This window comes from Procambarus clarkii, chromosome 71, assembly GCF_040958095.1.
Source record: "Procambarus clarkii isolate CNS0578487 chromosome 71, FALCON_Pclarkii_2.0, whole genome shotgun sequence".
Lineage (NCBI taxonomy): Eukaryota > Metazoa > Arthropoda > Malacostraca > Decapoda > Cambaridae > Procambarus > Procambarus clarkii.
In genome coordinates this window covers 9,114,662-9,132,382 of record NC_091220.1, presented here as the reverse complement: position 1 = coordinate 9,132,382, position 17,721 = coordinate 9,114,662, and the positions used below count along the sequence as shown (strand labels likewise).

The 17,721-nt window shown below is 42.0% G+C and overlaps 1 protein-coding gene across 12 annotated transcripts in view; it reads left to right on the top strand.

The window, feature by feature from the left end:
• The window catches only part of rdgB (retinal degeneration B), a 507,955-nt gene that overhangs the window by 337,791 nt on the left and 152,443 nt on the right, over nt 1-17,721 (top strand). For all 12 annotated transcript variants that reach the window (XM_069311958.1, XM_069311951.1, XM_045726080.2 and 9 more), the window contains 2 exons: nt 10,215-10,385; nt 17,036-17,194. In XM_069311958.1, coding sequence (XP_069168059.1) covers nt 10,215-10,385; nt 17,036-17,194 — 330 coding nt within the window. The remainder of the gene's footprint in view (nt 1-10,214; nt 10,386-17,035; nt 17,195-17,721) is intronic.

Below are 17,721 nucleotides of genomic sequence, written 5' to 3'. Positions count from 1 at the left end.
ACACATTCAGGCCACAGTTTTCTCCAGCCCGAGATCATGGTTCTTACAGTCACTTCTTGCCAGGCTTTGTCAACAAGTTTTAAAGCACTATAAATGTTAAAATGGTTTTTCCAGAACTCTTTGAGGGTGAGGTTTGTGGCATCCGTCACTTCGACACATCTCCGGAAAAGTGCCCTTTATGAAAGTTTCTTAAAATTGGCAATGATTTTCTGGTCCATAGGTTGAAGTAGAGGAGTGGTGTTGGGAGGAAGGAACTTTATTGTAAGAAACTTAAATTCCTCATCCAATGAATCCTCCAAGCCTGGAGGATGGGCAGGAGCATTATCGAGGAGAAGCAGGGCCTTGAGTGGCAAACTGTTCTCCTGCAAATATTTTTTGATGGCAGGGCACACCACCATATTCACCCACTCCGTTAAAAATTGCCTAGTCACCCATGCCTTAGCTTTAGCCTTCCACATCACACACATTTTGTGTTTCTGCACATTATATTTTTTGAAAACCCTTGGATTTTCGGAATGATACACAAGCAAGGGTTTAATTTTCAAATCGCCACTCGCATTACCACACAACACAAGAGTAAACCGATCTTTCATAGGCTTGTGTCCAGGCAATGACTTCTCCTCCTTGGTAATGTATGTTTTCTTTGGCAATCTTTTCCAGAATAGCCCTGTCTCGTCACAATTAAACACTTGTTGTGGTAGGTATGCCTCACTCTGCACAAAATCTTTAAATTCGCCAATGAATCTTTCAGCCGCTGGTTTGTCTGCGCTGGCAGCCTTCCTATGCCTCACAACACTATGAATTCCACTTCTTTTTCTAAATTTCTCAAACCATCCCCTGCTTGCCTTAAACTCTTTCACTTTTGCATCACTCATTCCAAGGGTTTTCATTAAAAGGTCTTCATGCAATTTTCTTGCCTTTTCACAAATGATGGCCTCCGAAACGCTATCACCCGCTAACTCCTTGTTGTGTATCCAAATTAATAATAACTGTTCAACATCCTGAAGTGTTTGTGTTCTATGTTTCGTGATTATTGATACGCCTTTTGCCACTTTAGCACTCAAAATGTCCTTTTTCTTAGCCAGTATGGTGGATATCGTTGACTGAGATTTGTTGTACTGCCTAGTCAGTTCACCTACCCGCACACCATCTTCATATTTACAAATGATCTCTTGTTTCTGCTCTATGGTCATTCTTACGTGGGATCTCATATGTTGAGCCTTACCACTGACTTTCCTGGTACTCATGGTGCAATAGATAATAATTACTTTAATGTTCAAAATGCAAAAAATCACCACAAAAGCGGAATATCTTATAGGCGCGATCGTCACTTAGCGGGCAGCTGTAGTACACTGAGGCAAGGCGGCCGCGTGACCGGGAACCACACGCTAAGTCGACCCGAACGTGTACCAACGAATATCGGATGTCGAGTGGCATTTTTCAATGAAATTTATATCGTAACTCGAAATTATCCTAAGTAGGGGCAATCGTATGTCGAGGTGCCACTGTATTTCCTGGCATATTTTGATAATGAATTCATAAACCATCTTATGGCAGAGACGAACAGATACGCTCACAGCCTCATAGACACCTTCATTTTATCTGCCTCTTGCATGACAGGATGGAAGGACACCACAAATGAGGAAATGTACGTGTTTCTTGCATTGAGCATGATGATGAAACACTCTGAGAAATACATCATCCAGGATTATTGGAGCAAAGACAGCCTTGTTCCATCCCTCGTGTTCAACAGGTACATGTCATGTGATAGGTTCCTGCTGCTTCTCAGGTGCCTGCACTCTGAGAATAACGAAAATGAAGACAGACAAGACAGACTTTGGAAGGTGCAGAAGATTTTTAGTGATATGAGAGGCAAGTTCCGTGACTATTTTGTACCAGGAGAAAATGTGATTGATGAATTGCTACTCCTCTTCAAGGGACAACTTGCATTCAAGCAGTACATCCCATCAAAGCGACACCAGTTTGGACTAAAGTTTTTCGTGCTGTATCTGCAAAACTTGTATCGTCATGAACATGATACTGTATTCAGGTACAGACGTCGACATACCAGGTCAAGATCCACACGGGTTCTTTGGCAGTGTCGTCAAAGCCCTCATGGAACGTTGCTAAACAAGGGGCATGTACTGTTCACCGACAAATACTATACCAGCCCCTTGTTGACCAGATGCCTCCTTGACCACAACACCGGCATATGTGGCACTGTGAAGGCCCATAGGAGGGAAATGCCAGTGTTTGGCATAGGTATTGCAGTGGGTGATTGCCATTTCGTTCTCGATCTGGACACTTGGATGATTTCCCTAGACATAAAAAATGTGTATTGGCATTTCCCTATCTATCTGGGGTTCAGAAATTGGTCAGGTTTTGTGATAGGGTGATAGACTTTCTGCTTCTCTCTTTCGGGCTGTATCTGGCACCTTGCATTCATACACATTTGACTCGGGGTCATGGTGGCCTGTCTTCATCTGCTAGGTCTTCAGGTCTTGGCCTACCTCAACAACTAGTTCGTGTGGGCTCCCAGTTGGTCTGCTTGTTTGCTATTCAGGATCTGACTCGATTCCCAGTTCGTTGGATTCAGGTTCCTGGTGAACTGGCAGATGTGCCAGTTGGTTCTGTCCCAGGTTCGGACTTGGCTGGGCCTTGTTTGGGATTCTCAGACTGCATCTCATTCTTTCCCTTCTGCAGCCTTGCACTGGTTGCAGTCCCACCATTGGCTGTTTTTGAGGGAAGATCTGGGTCACTCGGCAGTGGCTTGAGGAGGTGTGTGGGAGCCTGAACTTTGCTCTTCTGGTATATCTGCTGATCAAGGTTTAGATTCGGAGGCTGTTCTGCTATCTTCGTGGGTAGCCTCTTTCAGCACTCTCGCGATCACTGGGTTCGACCCTCGGTGTCCCTGCGTCAGTTGTTGCGTCACCGGCTTCCTCTTCCAGGTTTTCTGGGTTCGGTGCCATGGCCATGGCTTCAAACATTGATGGGATTACAAATAAAGCAAGTGAACTGGACGAAAGGGCACAGAAAGAAAATGCAGATGTAATAGGACTGACAGAAAAGGAATTGTCAGGCATCATAACAAATGCAGTGTTTCTGCAGTACTACTATTTAGTAAAGAAAGAGAGGGAAGGGAGAAGAGGAGGAGGAGTGACCCTGCTGATAAGGAAGGACTGGAGTTTCAAAGAGATGAATATCCTCTGCTGTGAAGGATTCATAGACTACATAATAGGAACTATGACAATGGCCGTTGCCATTGTCATAATAGCTTCCTTGCATGCCATTGCTAAAATAATAGTAGCAGCCATTTACAGCCCTCCATTGAATGACAGAAGACCTATACAGGAGATTAATAGGAACAACATGGCAACTATTAATATAATAATTCAGCTATAGTTGCCTGCAGGAATGGATCCAGACTCTTAATCATGAGCGACTTCAACCATGGAATGATAAACTGGGAGAATGGAGAACCACATGGGGGTGCAGAGACATGGAGAGCTGAACTATTGTACATGGCAACAAGAAACTTTGAGCCAACATGTCAAGGGACCCACAAGAATGAGGGGCAATGATGAACCAGCTTGACTCGACATGATATTCAACTTGATTGAGTCAGACATAAGTGAAGTCATATTTGAAGCCCCCGAGGAATGAGTGACCACAGCGTCCTGATATATAAGTACGCTATCTGGTGGAGGTAGTGATAACCTATCCAAGAAAAGGATTGGAAAGGAAAAAGTTGGCTTACCAAAGAGGAAACTTGATGATATTAAGAACTTCTTAATGGGAATACCATGGAAGCAGAACTGAGAGAAAAGACTGTACAAAATACGATGGAGTACATAACCCAGAAGTGCCAGGACGCTGCACACAGGTTTATCCCATCCCAAAGGGAGAAAAATTAAAAGCAACAGACGAATCCATGATTCAATCAGGCATATAAAGAAGAAAAGCAATTAAGTACAAGAACATGGAGAAACTACAGAAATAACAGAACACTAGAGAGCAAGGAAAGATACCAGAGGGCCAGGAATGAGTACCTGAAATTGAGGAGGGAAGCAGAGAGAGAGTATGATAATGACATTGCAAGTAAAGCCAAGACTCAACCAAATCTGCTCCACAGCCACATCAAGAGGAAAACAGCAGTGAAGGAACAAGTGATTAAACCGAGAAAAGGAAAGAGAAGATACACAGAGAATGACAAGGTGTGCGAAGAACTCAATAAGAGATTCCAGGAGGTCTTCATACTGGAGTAAGAAGAGGTCCCTGTTCTGAAAGGTGGTGGTGGTGAACTGAGCAACCTTGGAGGAATTTGAGCTTACCAGTGATTAGATCAAAAGGAATCTGTTGGAGCTGAATGTGACAAAGGCTGTTGTGCCTGACAGAATCTCACCATGGATACTAAAGGAAGGTGTAGAAGCATGAAGTGTACCACTCTCTGTGGTTTATACCAAGTCACTGGAAACAGGAGACCTACCAGAAAGCTGGAAGGCAGCTAAAGTAGTCCCAATTTAATAAAATGGGTGACAGGCAAGAGGCACTGAACTACAGGCCAGTTTTGCTAACTTGTATACCATGCAAGGTGAAAAAACGATCGTGAGGAAAAAACTCGTAGAACATCTGGAGAGAAACTTTGTAACATGACACCAGCATGGGTTCAGGGATGGTAAATCATGTCTCACAGATTTAATAAAGTTCTATTACCAGGCAGGAAAGGGAAGGGTGGACAGGCTGCGTATTTTTAGACTGTCAGAAACCCATTGACACAGTACCCCATTAGAGGCTGTTTAAAAAGTTTGAGAAACAGGCAGGAATAAAAAATAAGGTGTTCCATTGGATAAGGGAATATACTATATAAGCAACAGGAAACAGCAAGTAACTGTGATGGGGGAGATATCAGTGCCGAGAGCGTCACCAGTGGAGTCCCTCAGGACTCTGTACTTGTACCCATCCTGTTTCTGATATATGTAAATGATCATCCAGAGGGTATAGACTTATTCCTCTCAATGTTTGCTGATGATGCAAAAATTATGAGAAGAATCAAAACAGATGAAAATAGACAGAGACTACAGGACGACCTGAACTAACTGGAGGAATGGTCTAGGAAATGGCTAATCTACTGAAGTTTAACTCGGGAAATTGAAAAGTAATGAAATTGGGTGAAGTGACTAGGATGCTGAACACACGGTACCATCTAGGAGGTGTAATCTTGCAAGAGTCAAAGAGAGAGAGATCTGGAGGTTGATATCACACCAAACTTGTCCCCAGAAGCCCACATCAAAAGGATATCATCAGTGGCATATGCATCAAAATTGCCTTTAGAAACTTGTGTAAGGAATCATTCAGAACCTTGTATACCACTTATGTCAGACCAGGCCTGGAGTATGCAGCTCCACCCTGGGGTCCATATCTAGTTAAACACAAGACAAAGTTACACAAGATTCAGAGGTATGCTACCAGACTAGTCCCAGAACTGAGAGATATAAGTCACGAGGAAAGGCGATGGGAGCTCAACCTCACATCCGTGGAAGACAGAAGAGTAAGGGAAGACATCATTACCACCTACAAAATACTCAGAGGAATTGATAGGGTGGACAAAGACAAACTATTTAGCATGGGTGGAACACAAACAAGAGGACACAGGTGGAAACTGAGTACCCAAATGAGCCAGAGAGACATTAGAAAGAATTTTGTCAGTGTCAGGGTAGTTAACAAATGGAATGCATTAGGCAGTGATGTGAGGGAGGCAGACTTCACTAACAGTTTTAAATGTAGATATGTTAGAGCCCAATAGGCTCAGGAATCTGAGCCTATTGTGCTCTGTCAATCAGCTGTCACCAGTTGATTGACAGTTGAGAGATGGGACCAAAGAGCCAAAGCTCAACCCCCACAAGCACAACTAGGTGAGCACAGGTCAGTTCCATACTGATGTCATCCCAGGCGGTCATATCGCTCTGGCTCCGGTTTCCCATTTTCTTTAGTGTTTTCAACCTTGAGGCAGTGTTCCCACACAGAGGTGTACATGAGCCAGGGGTTTTCTTCCTTTGGTCCTGGTGGTAGTTTTGTTAGGTTGCAGCTGGCTCCTTCTTTTCTGTTGAAGAATGTCTCAACAGGCTTCTGGAGGGGTCCTTTAGTTGTGGATGCTTGGTTGGTTTGGTCGGGGTTATCTTGAGGTTATCTTGAGATGATTTCGGGGCTTTTAGTGTCCCCGCGGCCCGGTCCTCGACCAGGCCTCCACCCCCAGGAAGCAGCCCGTGACAGCTGACTAACTCCCAGGTACCTATTTACTGCTAGGTAACAGGGGCATTCAGGGTGAAAGAAACTTTTGCCCATTTGTTTCTGCCTCGTGCGGGAATCGAACCCACGCCACAGAATTACGAGTCCTGCGCGTATCTACCAGGCTACGAGGCCCCCACGAGGGGGTGCATCAAGTGCTTTGGCCATACCTTCGTGCCACTGGTTGTGTTTTGGTGGACTCGTTGTGGGTCAATGCGGTTTCCCTGGTTCCCTGTTCCAGGGCTCATTTTTCTCAGGTTGCCTGCAGTGTCCCTAAAGCTTGCCAGACTGCCATCTACCCTCATGCCCATGCTGTCCATAAATATGTTGCTCTGGCAGACAGCTTTAGTAATGTACCCAAGATATAAATTCATTAGCTAACCTCTTCCTCTCCAAAACTCTAAGCCTCTACAACCTTCATTGCCCCCTTCTTACCAAGCAAGTAACTGACAAAAGATTAAACAATCCGTGGCACACAAGTGGCATTCTCAACTCAATCAACAAGAAACATGAATATAAAAAGAAACTTATGATTGGCCTAGTTTCAAAGGAAGTAACTAAAAGGTACTCATCAATGCTTACCAGTATCATAAGAAAGGCAAAACTTGCATATTATGTGAATAGATTCAATGAAGCAAAAGGCAACATGAAAAGCACTTGGAAAACAATCTCTAGTATCCTAGGAACTAAACAACACTCACATAACCAAATAAAACTCTACAAGGATGGGGATATACCGTCAACTGATTTAGAAATGGCAAATGAATTTAATAGTTTCTTTTCATCGGTTGGTGCTAATCTTGCCAGTAAAATCCCACAGACTTGGACACATATTAACACATATCTCTCAGGCAGCTATCCAAACTCTCTTCTCCTTTCACCAATCAGCCCGGCAGATGTTGTGTCCATCATACACTCTCTAAAAACCAAGGCAGGGAACACCAGTGAAATTCCGTCCATTGTGTACAAGAGAGCCTCCCATGCCCTTGCCCCACCCATAGCTCTACTGTTCAACAAATCTATAGTGTCACACCTTCCCTGATATCCTCAAAAAAGCAAGAGTAACGCCAGTCCATAAAGGAGGCAATCCGGCGGACATAAACAATTATAGACCAATATCAAATCTACACATTCTATCAAAAATATTTGAAAAAATTATTTACAAACAGCTCTATTCCTACCTCGTAAAATTCGACATATTCAGCCCCTGCCAATTTGGCTTCCGGTCCCAAAAGAGCACCAACGATGCAATCATTAGTCTCCTTGACGTTATCTACTCAGCCCTTGACAAAAATGAGTTTCCGATTGGACTCTTCATTGACCTAAGAAAAGCCTTTGATACTGTTAATCACAACTACCTCTTACTTAAACTCCAGCATTATGGAATCCTAGGCCTTGCCCTTGACTACATCCGATCCTATCTTAGTGACAGACACCAATATGTAACCATCAATGATACAACTTCTTCCACTCTACCAATTACCGTTGGAGTGCCACAGGGCAGTATCTTAGGACCTCTTCTATTTCTTATATATATAAACGATCTGCCTAATGTCTCTAATATTCTCAAACCTATATTGTTTGCTGACGATACTACCCTTATCTATTCAGACCTCAACCCACATACACTAAATAATGTTGTGAATAATGAATTAAAAAAAGTCCACTTATGGATGTCAACGAACAAACTAACATTAAACATCGAAAAGACTTACTACATCTTATTTGGAAGCAAATCATCAAATGCAATTCAGCTACAGATAGACAACATTAACATCAGTAATAAAAATGATGGCAAGTTTCTTGGCCTATTCCTAGACAAGAGACTCAACTTCAGCACCCACATTCAACACATAACTAAGAAAGTCTCTAAGACAGTTGGTATACTCACCAAAATCAGATATTATGTTCCTAACTCTGCTCTCCTCTCACTATATTATGCACTAATCTACCCCTATCTTAATTATGGTATCTGTGCATGGGGGTCTACCACTGCAAACCACCTTAAGCCCATCATCACACAGCAAAAATCTGCTATCAGAATAATAACTAACTCTGCTTTAAGACAACACTCAGCTCCCTTGTTTAAATCCCTAAACTTGCTAAATATTAACTCCCTTCACACATTCTCTTGTGTCAACTACATTTACAAAACCCTGTTCTTAAATGCAAACCATGCTCTGAAACTCTCCCTGGACAGATGTAATAGGACCCATTATCACCACACCAGAAATAAATATCTCTTTGATATCCCCAGGGTCAAACTTAATCTGTGTAAACACACTATGCAAATTAAGGGACCTAGTCTATGGAACTCACTCCCTAGTGAATTGAAAAACTGTAAAACTTTTGCCTTATTTAAAAGCAAAACCAAAAAGTACCTAACTTTATCTTCTTAGTTTCCTACACTGAGCTTTAAATTTGCTCTGTACCTAGTGTTACCCAATCTCCTAATTTTTATGTAATATCAAACAACCTTATCATTGTGTTCATTGCTGTCTTCTTTTGTGCTAGCCATATGCTGTATTGTGACTACCAATTTTTGTCAACTACCATTCAAGCTGTCATTGCAATCAATCTTATATTGTTTCTGCTGTATTGTGCCTACCAATTTTTGTCAACTACCATTCAAGCTGTCATTGCAATCAATCTTAGCTACCTATGTGCTTTAATATACTGTACCTACAATTTTCTCTCATCTTATTTTTTTCATTCCACGTAACCGTTATCATTTTTTTTTGTCTATAAATTTTGCAAGTATTTACCTCCTTAAAATTTTCTTAGATTAAGGACCTGCCTGAAACGCTGCGCGTACTAGTGGCTTTACAAGACTGTAATTACCATATTATGTATCCTCACATTCCCAATGTACATTCTTGTATATGCATAAATAAAAAAAAAAATAAATGTATCTTTTAGCCTATATTTGAGCTCAGAGGTTTTGGAGGTCAACTTGGGTCTTGGCTGTCTGGTATTTTGTTAATGTCCCTGGTCCTCTATGGCCGTATGTTGCATTGAGTCATGTTTTGCGGCCGGTCAGTCTCTCCTTTGACTTGATACCCGCAGTGCTGCTGTCTTCCTGGTCAGTGACCCATTGTCCTCTGTGGGTAGTTATCTTGAGTCGAACAAGAGCTGACAGGGCTTTATGCAAAATTCCAGCATTGAATGTTATGAAATGGCAGTTTCTGAATGAGCCCCAGAGGCTCCATGACACCCTCCATTCCCCAGATCATCGGCCGGTTTTATCATTATAGAACTGGCCTGTGTTGAGTTCTGGCCTGACTTCCCTGGGCCAGCTGCCTCCTTTTCCCAGGCAAGGTGAGGGCAAACTAGCAGGGAGCTGGTTTCATGAGATTTGGTTTTCATTGTATGGGAGTTCTTTTGGCAATTTTGAAGCTCCAGTTTCATTTTAACCATGCAGTGTTGACATGTAATCGACTTAAGAATGGTCTAGGATGGACCGAAACGGCGTCGTTTCTTCACTTTCTAATGTGTGGTTTGGTCAACATATTTCAGCCACGTTATTGTGACTCCTCGTCTGCATAACCATGCAGTAATCTGTTTTGAGTCATCTATCTTTCTGGATGCCTTCCCTTGGTTGGTGGCAAAGATGATAAACTTTAAATGTAAAGTGTTCATAGGCCATTGCTCCCTGCTCCTCTCTGAGGGGGCCCAAGTTCTGGCTCATGGTCTCAGTAGACCAATAGAACTCTACAACTGATGACACCTAGTAATATGGCACTTAATCAGTGTGATAGCTACAGAGAGCCTCTGGGGCTCACCCAGAAAATGGCATTGCATTACATTCAATGCCTGGTTTTTGAGCTTTCATAATTTCAATTGTACTATATATCATTCAGAGAACTAAATATTGCCTCAAAATTCTAGTAAATTATTCCATTCTATAACTTTTGTCATTCTTTTTGCAGGTACAATACAACGCCCAGCATGTCAGCAAGTGTATAATCTCTTTCATCCAACTGATCCTCTAGCAGTTCGTGTTGAACCTTTACTGTCTGCACGGTTTTCACTCCTCACACCAGTCACAATCCCACGCTACACCAAATATCCTCTGGGAGATGGCATTCCAACTCATTTGTGTAAGTCTTCAGTCACCTTTTGGGTTTCATTATATTGAGTAAATTGTGCAAACTATACTGATATCTTCATATATGTATAGCATGTTTATCTCTTTTTTTTTTTCATGTTTACTATGACATTTTCATTATATTACATAAGATGATCCTAGTATTTTATTAGATTGCAATTAAAATATATAGAAAATATGCAGGAAGAAACAAAGGGTTATCTTGAGGTCATCTTGAGATGATTTCGGGGCTTAGCTTCCCCACGGCCCGGTCCTCGACCAGGCCTCCTTTTTGTTACACACCCCTCGGGAAGCACCATGTAGCAGCTGTCTAACTCCCAGGTACCTATTTACTGATAGGTAATAGGGGCATAAGGGTGAAAGAAACATTTTGCCCATTTGTCTCCACCTCCACCGGGGATTGAAGCCGGAACCTCAGGACTACGAATCTGAAGCGCTGGCCACCCAGCTGTCAGGCACCCAACTGTCAGGTGCCACCCAGCTGTCAGTCACCCAGCTGTCAGGTGCCACCCAGCTGTCAGTCACCCAACTGTCAGGTGCCACCCAGCTGTCAGTCACCCAGCTGTCCAGTGCTACCCAGCTGTCAGTCACCCAGCTGTCAGGTGCCACCCAGCTGTCGGTAAAGATTAAAGTTTACTAAAGAGTTGAACTCAAAATCATATTTACAAATAAAGACTTAAGTAACGTTTCCAAGAAGTGGACCATCAATATCGTGTTCTTCCATTGGCATGTGAGACATACTGGTACCTGAAGGTGGACGTCTTTGTGTCAGCGTGGAATCAGTGCCTTCCTATGTACTCAACTCCGTTCACCGATTGCCAGGCTCTTGCAGTGGATGCCTTTGGGCTGTACTGGTAGAGGTAGGGGTTCCTGTACCCCTTTCTCCTGGTTCAGCTGTTGCTCTGGGTCCTGGACAGATGGGAGTTCTACCAGGGAAGAGTATGGTCCTTCTGGCTCCTTAGTGGTTGGTTCAAGCCTTGGCTTCAGGTGCTACTTGCTAAATTTTCGAACCTGGGTGTTTTTTTTATGGCTTTGTCTATCATAAGATTGGCCTTATGAAGGTCACCGGTTCGACCTTCTCGGTTCTTTCCATCTAGTCTTTCTGGCACATCTTTATCACTATCTTCATGGCAAGAAGGTGGCTTATTTGTTGATGTTATGAGGATGGGGATGAAATGGAAGTTTATTATTCAGATAATAAAAATCAACAGAGCCTCCTCAACCAACTCAGAACTCTACTGAATTGACTGGAATGTTCTGGAGGCCCGAACACCATTATCCACAGGCCAGAGTGTAGCCTGGCCAATCATAAAATTCCTGGTTGTGAACCAGTTCAGGCCTCCAGAACTTCCCAGTGAACTAATTTAACACTTTGGCATGCTCAACAGGGAACCCACATCGCAAAGGAGAGTAGGCCAAGAATTCCCGTTGAGCGCACAACCCAGTGTTAAACTGTCACTCACAATGTTTATACTTAATAATAATACTAAGACAAAATTAATGTGTGGTGCCCAGAGCGTCATCCCTCACTCTGTGTGAATTGGTTTTATGAAGGCGAGAGCATCATTAGGAGGCCAAAGTGTTAAGTAAAGTCCTGGGTTATTTGGCTTTTGTCCTGTCAGGGCTGAGTACTCGCCTATTTGTACTCGTCTATTTGTGCTTGCAGGAGTTGAGCTTTGGCTCTTTGGTCCCGCCTCTCAACCGTCAATCAACTGGTAATTACCTAAGTGTAGTTACAGGATGAGAGCTACACTCATGGTGTCCCGTCTTCCCAGCACTCTTTGTCATATAACGCTTTGAAGCTACCGACGGTCTTTGCCTCCACCACCTTCTCACCTAACGTGTTCCAACCGTCTACCACTCTGTTTGCCAAAGTGAATTTTCTTATATTTCTTCGGCATCTGTGTTTAGCTAGTTTAAATCTATGACCTCTTGTTCTCAAAGTTCCAGGTCTCAGGAAATCTTCCCTATCGATTTTATCAATTCCTGTTACTATTTTGTATGTAGTGATCATATCACCTCTTTTTCTTCTGTCTTCTAGTTTTGGCATATTTAATGCCTCTAACCTCTCCTTGTAGCTCTTGCCCTTCAGTTCTGAGAGCCACTTTGTAGCATGTCTTTGCACCTTTTCCAGTTTCTTGATACGCTTCTTAAGATATGGGCACCACACAACCACTGCATATTCTAGCTTTGGCCTAACAAAAGTCATTAACAATTTCTTTAGTATATCGCCATCCATGTATTTAAAAGCAATTCTGAAGTTAGAAAGCGTGGCATAGGCTCCTCGCACAACGTCCTTTATGTGGTCCTCAGGTGTTAGTTTTCTATCTAGAACCACCCCTAGATCTCTTTCTTTATCAAAATTCTTTAAAGATTTCTCACATAATGGTGTACAGATTTCTGATCCTACTGGGCTCTATCATATCTGCATTTAAAACTGTGTATGGAGTCAGCGTTCACCACATCACTGCCCAATGCAGTCCACCTGTTAACTACTCTAACACTGAAAAAGTCCTTTCTAACGTCCCTGTGGCTCATTTGGGTACTCAGTTTCCACCAGTGTTGAATAGTTTATCCTTGTCTACCCTGTCAATTCCCCTGAGGATTTTGTAGGTAGTGATCATGTCTCCCCTTACTCTTCTGTCTCCAGTGTCATAAGGTGCATTTCCCGCAGCCTTTCCTCGTAACTCATGCCTCTTAGTTCTGGGACTAGTCTAGAGTCATACCTCTGAACTTTTTCCAGCTTCGTCTTGCGCTTGACAAGGTACGGGCTCCATGCTGGGGCCGCATACTCCAGGATTGGTCTTACATATGTGGTGTACAAGATTCTGACTGATTCCTTGCACAAGTTCCTGAAGGCTATTCTGATGTTAGCCAGCCTCGCATATGCCGCAGACGTTATTCTCTTTATGTGGGCTTCAGGAGACAGGTTTGGTGTGATATCAACTCCTAGATCTTTCTCTCTGTCCGTTTCATGAAGTACTTCATCTCCTGTTCTGTATCCTGTGTCTGGCCTCCTGTTTCCACTGCCTAGTTTCATTACTTTGCATTTACTAGGGTTGAACTTCAACAGCCATTTGTTGAACCATTCATTCAGTCTGTCTAGGTCATCTTGTAGCCTCCTACTATCATCCTCTGTTTCAATCCTCCTCATAATTTTAGTATCATCAGCAAACATTGAGAGGAACGAGTCTATACCCTCTGAGAGATCATTTACATATATCAGAAACAGCATAGGTCCAAGGACTGACCCCTATGGGACTCCACTTGTGACGTCTCGCCAATCTGAGACCTCACCTCTCACAGTGACTCGTTGTCTTCTGTTGCTTAGGTACTCCCTTATCCAATGGAGTACTTTCCCTTTCACTCCAGCCTGCATCTCCAGCTTTTTCAATAGCCTCTTGTGTGGTATTATATCAAAGGCTTTCTGGCAATCCAAAAATATGCAGTCTGCCCACTCTCTTTCTTGCCTGATTTTTGTTGCCTGGTCGTAGAATTCAATTAACCCTGTGAGGCTGGACTTGCCATCCCTGAACCCTGAGTGGGTTAGGTCAGGTGTCTGGGAACCACTGGAACACTGGTTCAAGTCACCACATTGCTCCAAAATGATGTCCTCGTTGATATGTCATGCTGTTGTGATATCTTTGTGATCTGAAGGTGGAGCGTAAAGATATGAACACGATTACCCAAGGGCCAGAGTGTAAGCGGGCCAACTGTAAAAATCTTGGTTGGGCATCAATTCGGGCCTCCAGAACTTCCCAGTAAATTTGAAAGAATTCTTGGTTGTCTTTTGTCCTATCGTGACTGCGTGGATTACCCCTTGAACTGTGCATGGCAACCAGAGTTGTTTCATTGATGGTGCACACTGCAACCAGTGCACGGGGCTCACAATCTGTTCTTCAGGGCTCCAGTAAACAGATACCATCTTAAAAAAAAAAATAATCTGCATCTCTCCTGGCTGTGAGAGCCTCAGTGCTAGGAGAATGACCAAGGCTGGTGCATGCAGCAGGAGTTCACAGCACCACTGTATAGCTAGGAGCCACAGCACTACAATGATAATAATGGCGCCCTGTCGGCTCCATGAAGCTATCCATTGAACTAATGCTATATTAGTTTGGGGTCATCGGTCACAGGAGTCCTTATGGCTACATGGAACCACGAGCCAGAACCTGGTCCCCTCAGGGAGCAATGGCCTATGAGCACTTTACATTTAAAGTACATCATAATTCAACCCTTCCTCCGAGTAGACAGTACATTTTAATACTAAATGTAATAAGTACATTCCTGACTGCATAGTACATAAATACACTTAATTGTGCTGTTAAATTTACCTCCCCATAAATTTTCTCCTAATTTTATGTTAATACACTCAAAATTTTTAGCTAGAGGTTTTTGTGTTCAATTCTATATAAACAAATTTTAAATATAAAGAATTTCTTTTTTTAGTTTTATTAAACAATAGAGATTTTATACAAAATTTGAAAATATCCTGAGTTACTTTATAATTTATTGAGACTTTAGTTTTGTTTTATTAGTTTTATAAAATTGTAATATCGATATAACTATAGGTTAAGTACTCATTGTAATTAACACTTTCGCGCTTTCCGCAAAGGTCACTCAGCCAACCGAATGTGCGCGCAGCGTTTTTATCGCTTAAGCGTAAAAACAAAAATGTGTATACTCTTTTTACTCTTCTGACCTTAGTTCTCATGCTACGTATTTCATTTTGGTACCAACGTGTTCGCAATAAAATTCTCTAGAAGAACATCAGTAAAAAAAGTCACGAAACGTATAGGGATACCAGCACCAAATAAATAACTACGAAGATGACTCGCCGTGAGCGCCCATCAGCAACAAAATGTTTTTACTCTTGGGATTGTAATCACCTCCACACTTATTCTACAGCGTTAATTTTGGTATCAATGGACTCGCAATGAAATTCCCAACACGGTGATATGAATATAAGCGTAGAATAATGATGCGGCCCGCCCGCAAGAGTGTGGGAAGTGGTGAAATTGTTACCCGGTATCGGTGACGGGACGACGCACGGCGCTTTGAAAGTTTATACTTATTTCACTCTCATGACATTAATTTTCTATGTACGTCATTCATTTTTGTGTCAATGTGTTCGCAATAGAATGTTCTATGTGCCCATAGGTAAAAAATATCAACAAAGCGTAAGTTAGAATAGCGCCAAATATAAAACAACGCTGGAACATATCAGTGAGCGTCAAACACACACGAAATGTTTTTACTTTTGTTATGTTTGTCAAGTTTATACTTGTTGCACACAGTTATTTTTGGTTGTATATTGATCGGAATAAAATTCCCTAAACAGACATATGCATATAATACATGATATGGGGGAAGCATTACCAGTATAAACGGCTAAAGTCACCCACCTGCAACCCGTTTGGGACAAAATACCATTTGATCGAAGTTATCCACACCTTTCATGAACTTATTGTACCATGCAGCCTAGTGGTGAGAAAGAGAGCCTCATAGCGCGCAGTTTGAAACAAACCCAAAGTAAATCGGATAAAAATTGAATTTTATACAAATATTTTAAAAGAGGACTCAACTTTATGTCCACTATGCGTTAGCGTTAGACGAAACGGGACGCGCCGGCGCGTTCAGATAGCGCGAAAGTGTTAAGAAGCAATAAATGCTATTTACATGCTTGTCCTGCTACACTCCCAAGCTTAGGTTAGGTCGTGGGTTTCTATATAGCTTTTCGGATAAACTCTAATATTCACAATATTTTGGTGCGATGCTGGCAATTAAGTGTATTTATGTACTGTGCTGATAGTCAAGATTGTACTTATTACATTTAGTATTAAAATATACTGTCTATTCAGAGAATGGGCTGCATAATTGTCATCGACCGGGGAAGGACCCAGAAAGGTTAACGACTGGTTAACCTGTGCAGTCTACATCCTTAAAGAGCAAAATAACTCCCCTAGAAAGAAATCAAACAAGCAACCCTTCTTGCAACTAGCACTCCCACTCTTTAGCACTACCCCCATCCTCTCCCAAAGGGGAAGGGAAGGTGGAGCTGGCTCCACCACCCCAGTCCTTGAACTGATGTGCTAGTGGTCAGATCAGTCACCTCTGGCTTAAAGTTCCTGTTCTGGATTCTTCGCCCTGTGTGGCTGTTCCTGCTGTGTGTGTGTGGGGTGTGGTGACCAAGTGTCTTTTATATATTATATAACAACCCGTTCTCGCAAATTTAATAAGTCAATATTGACTTATTAAATATGTGCATAGGTGACATACTTAACATAATAGTTTCCCTTGAAAAGCTTCATAGAAAACACCGACCTTACCTAACCTACTTAGTATGTTAAGATAAGCATCTTATTGCTTCGTAATTACAATTATTGCCTAACCTATACCTATAATAGGTTAAGTAACAATTGTAATTACGAAGGTATAAGATGCTTATTTTAACATACTAAGTAGGTTAGGTAAGGTCGGTGTTTTCTATGAAGATTTTCATGGGAAACTATTATGTTTAGTATGTCACCTATGCACGCAACTAATAAGTCAATATTGACTTATTAAATTTGCGAGAACGGGTTGTATATAAAGCCAGGTGTCCTATATAATATTGTATTTCATAAAATCTTTCTTTGTTTGCAGTGGAATGTATTCAGTCTAATGGAGGTGTGTTCATGGATATTGGTGGGACTACAGGATCTCCGTCATTGGCAGGACATACTCGTCGTATGTCGGATGCTTCTATTCTCTCCACTGTTTCAGGGATGGGAGATACGGTCCCAATTGCCACAATAAATGCCTGTAAGTTTTAATTATTTAATATTATATCATTAGGTTTGAAAAGTAAGAGTTGAGATTTACTGAAACCTGTTAGTATTTATTACTCATTATGAACCCTTTTACTGTACAGTTTGATTTTAAAAGTTTGAGAAGTATTGTGAACATTGGAAACAGGTGAGACTCTTTTGAGAAATGCTCAAATGTTACCAGTTATGAGTCATGTGTAAAGTACATATTCTTCATAAAAAGGTGAATGACCGCTGCATGATATATTGTTTTGGGATTTTTGATTTGTAGATGGGATGGTAACATTATCTTTCCCCAACCACTGTTAACTAGCAACTAATTTATTAAGACACACAATACAGAGCACCACTTGGTTTCCGAACCCCTTGGGGACGAGACCCGTCGGTTAACATGTAAGTTCGTATACGAGAAATAGAGGGGAAAAAATAAACTAGAAATGGAAAAATAAATTTTTCCGAAAAATTTACGAAAAAACTCTAGGGGAAAAATCGACAGGTTCATAGCGTAAATGCGACCGTGTT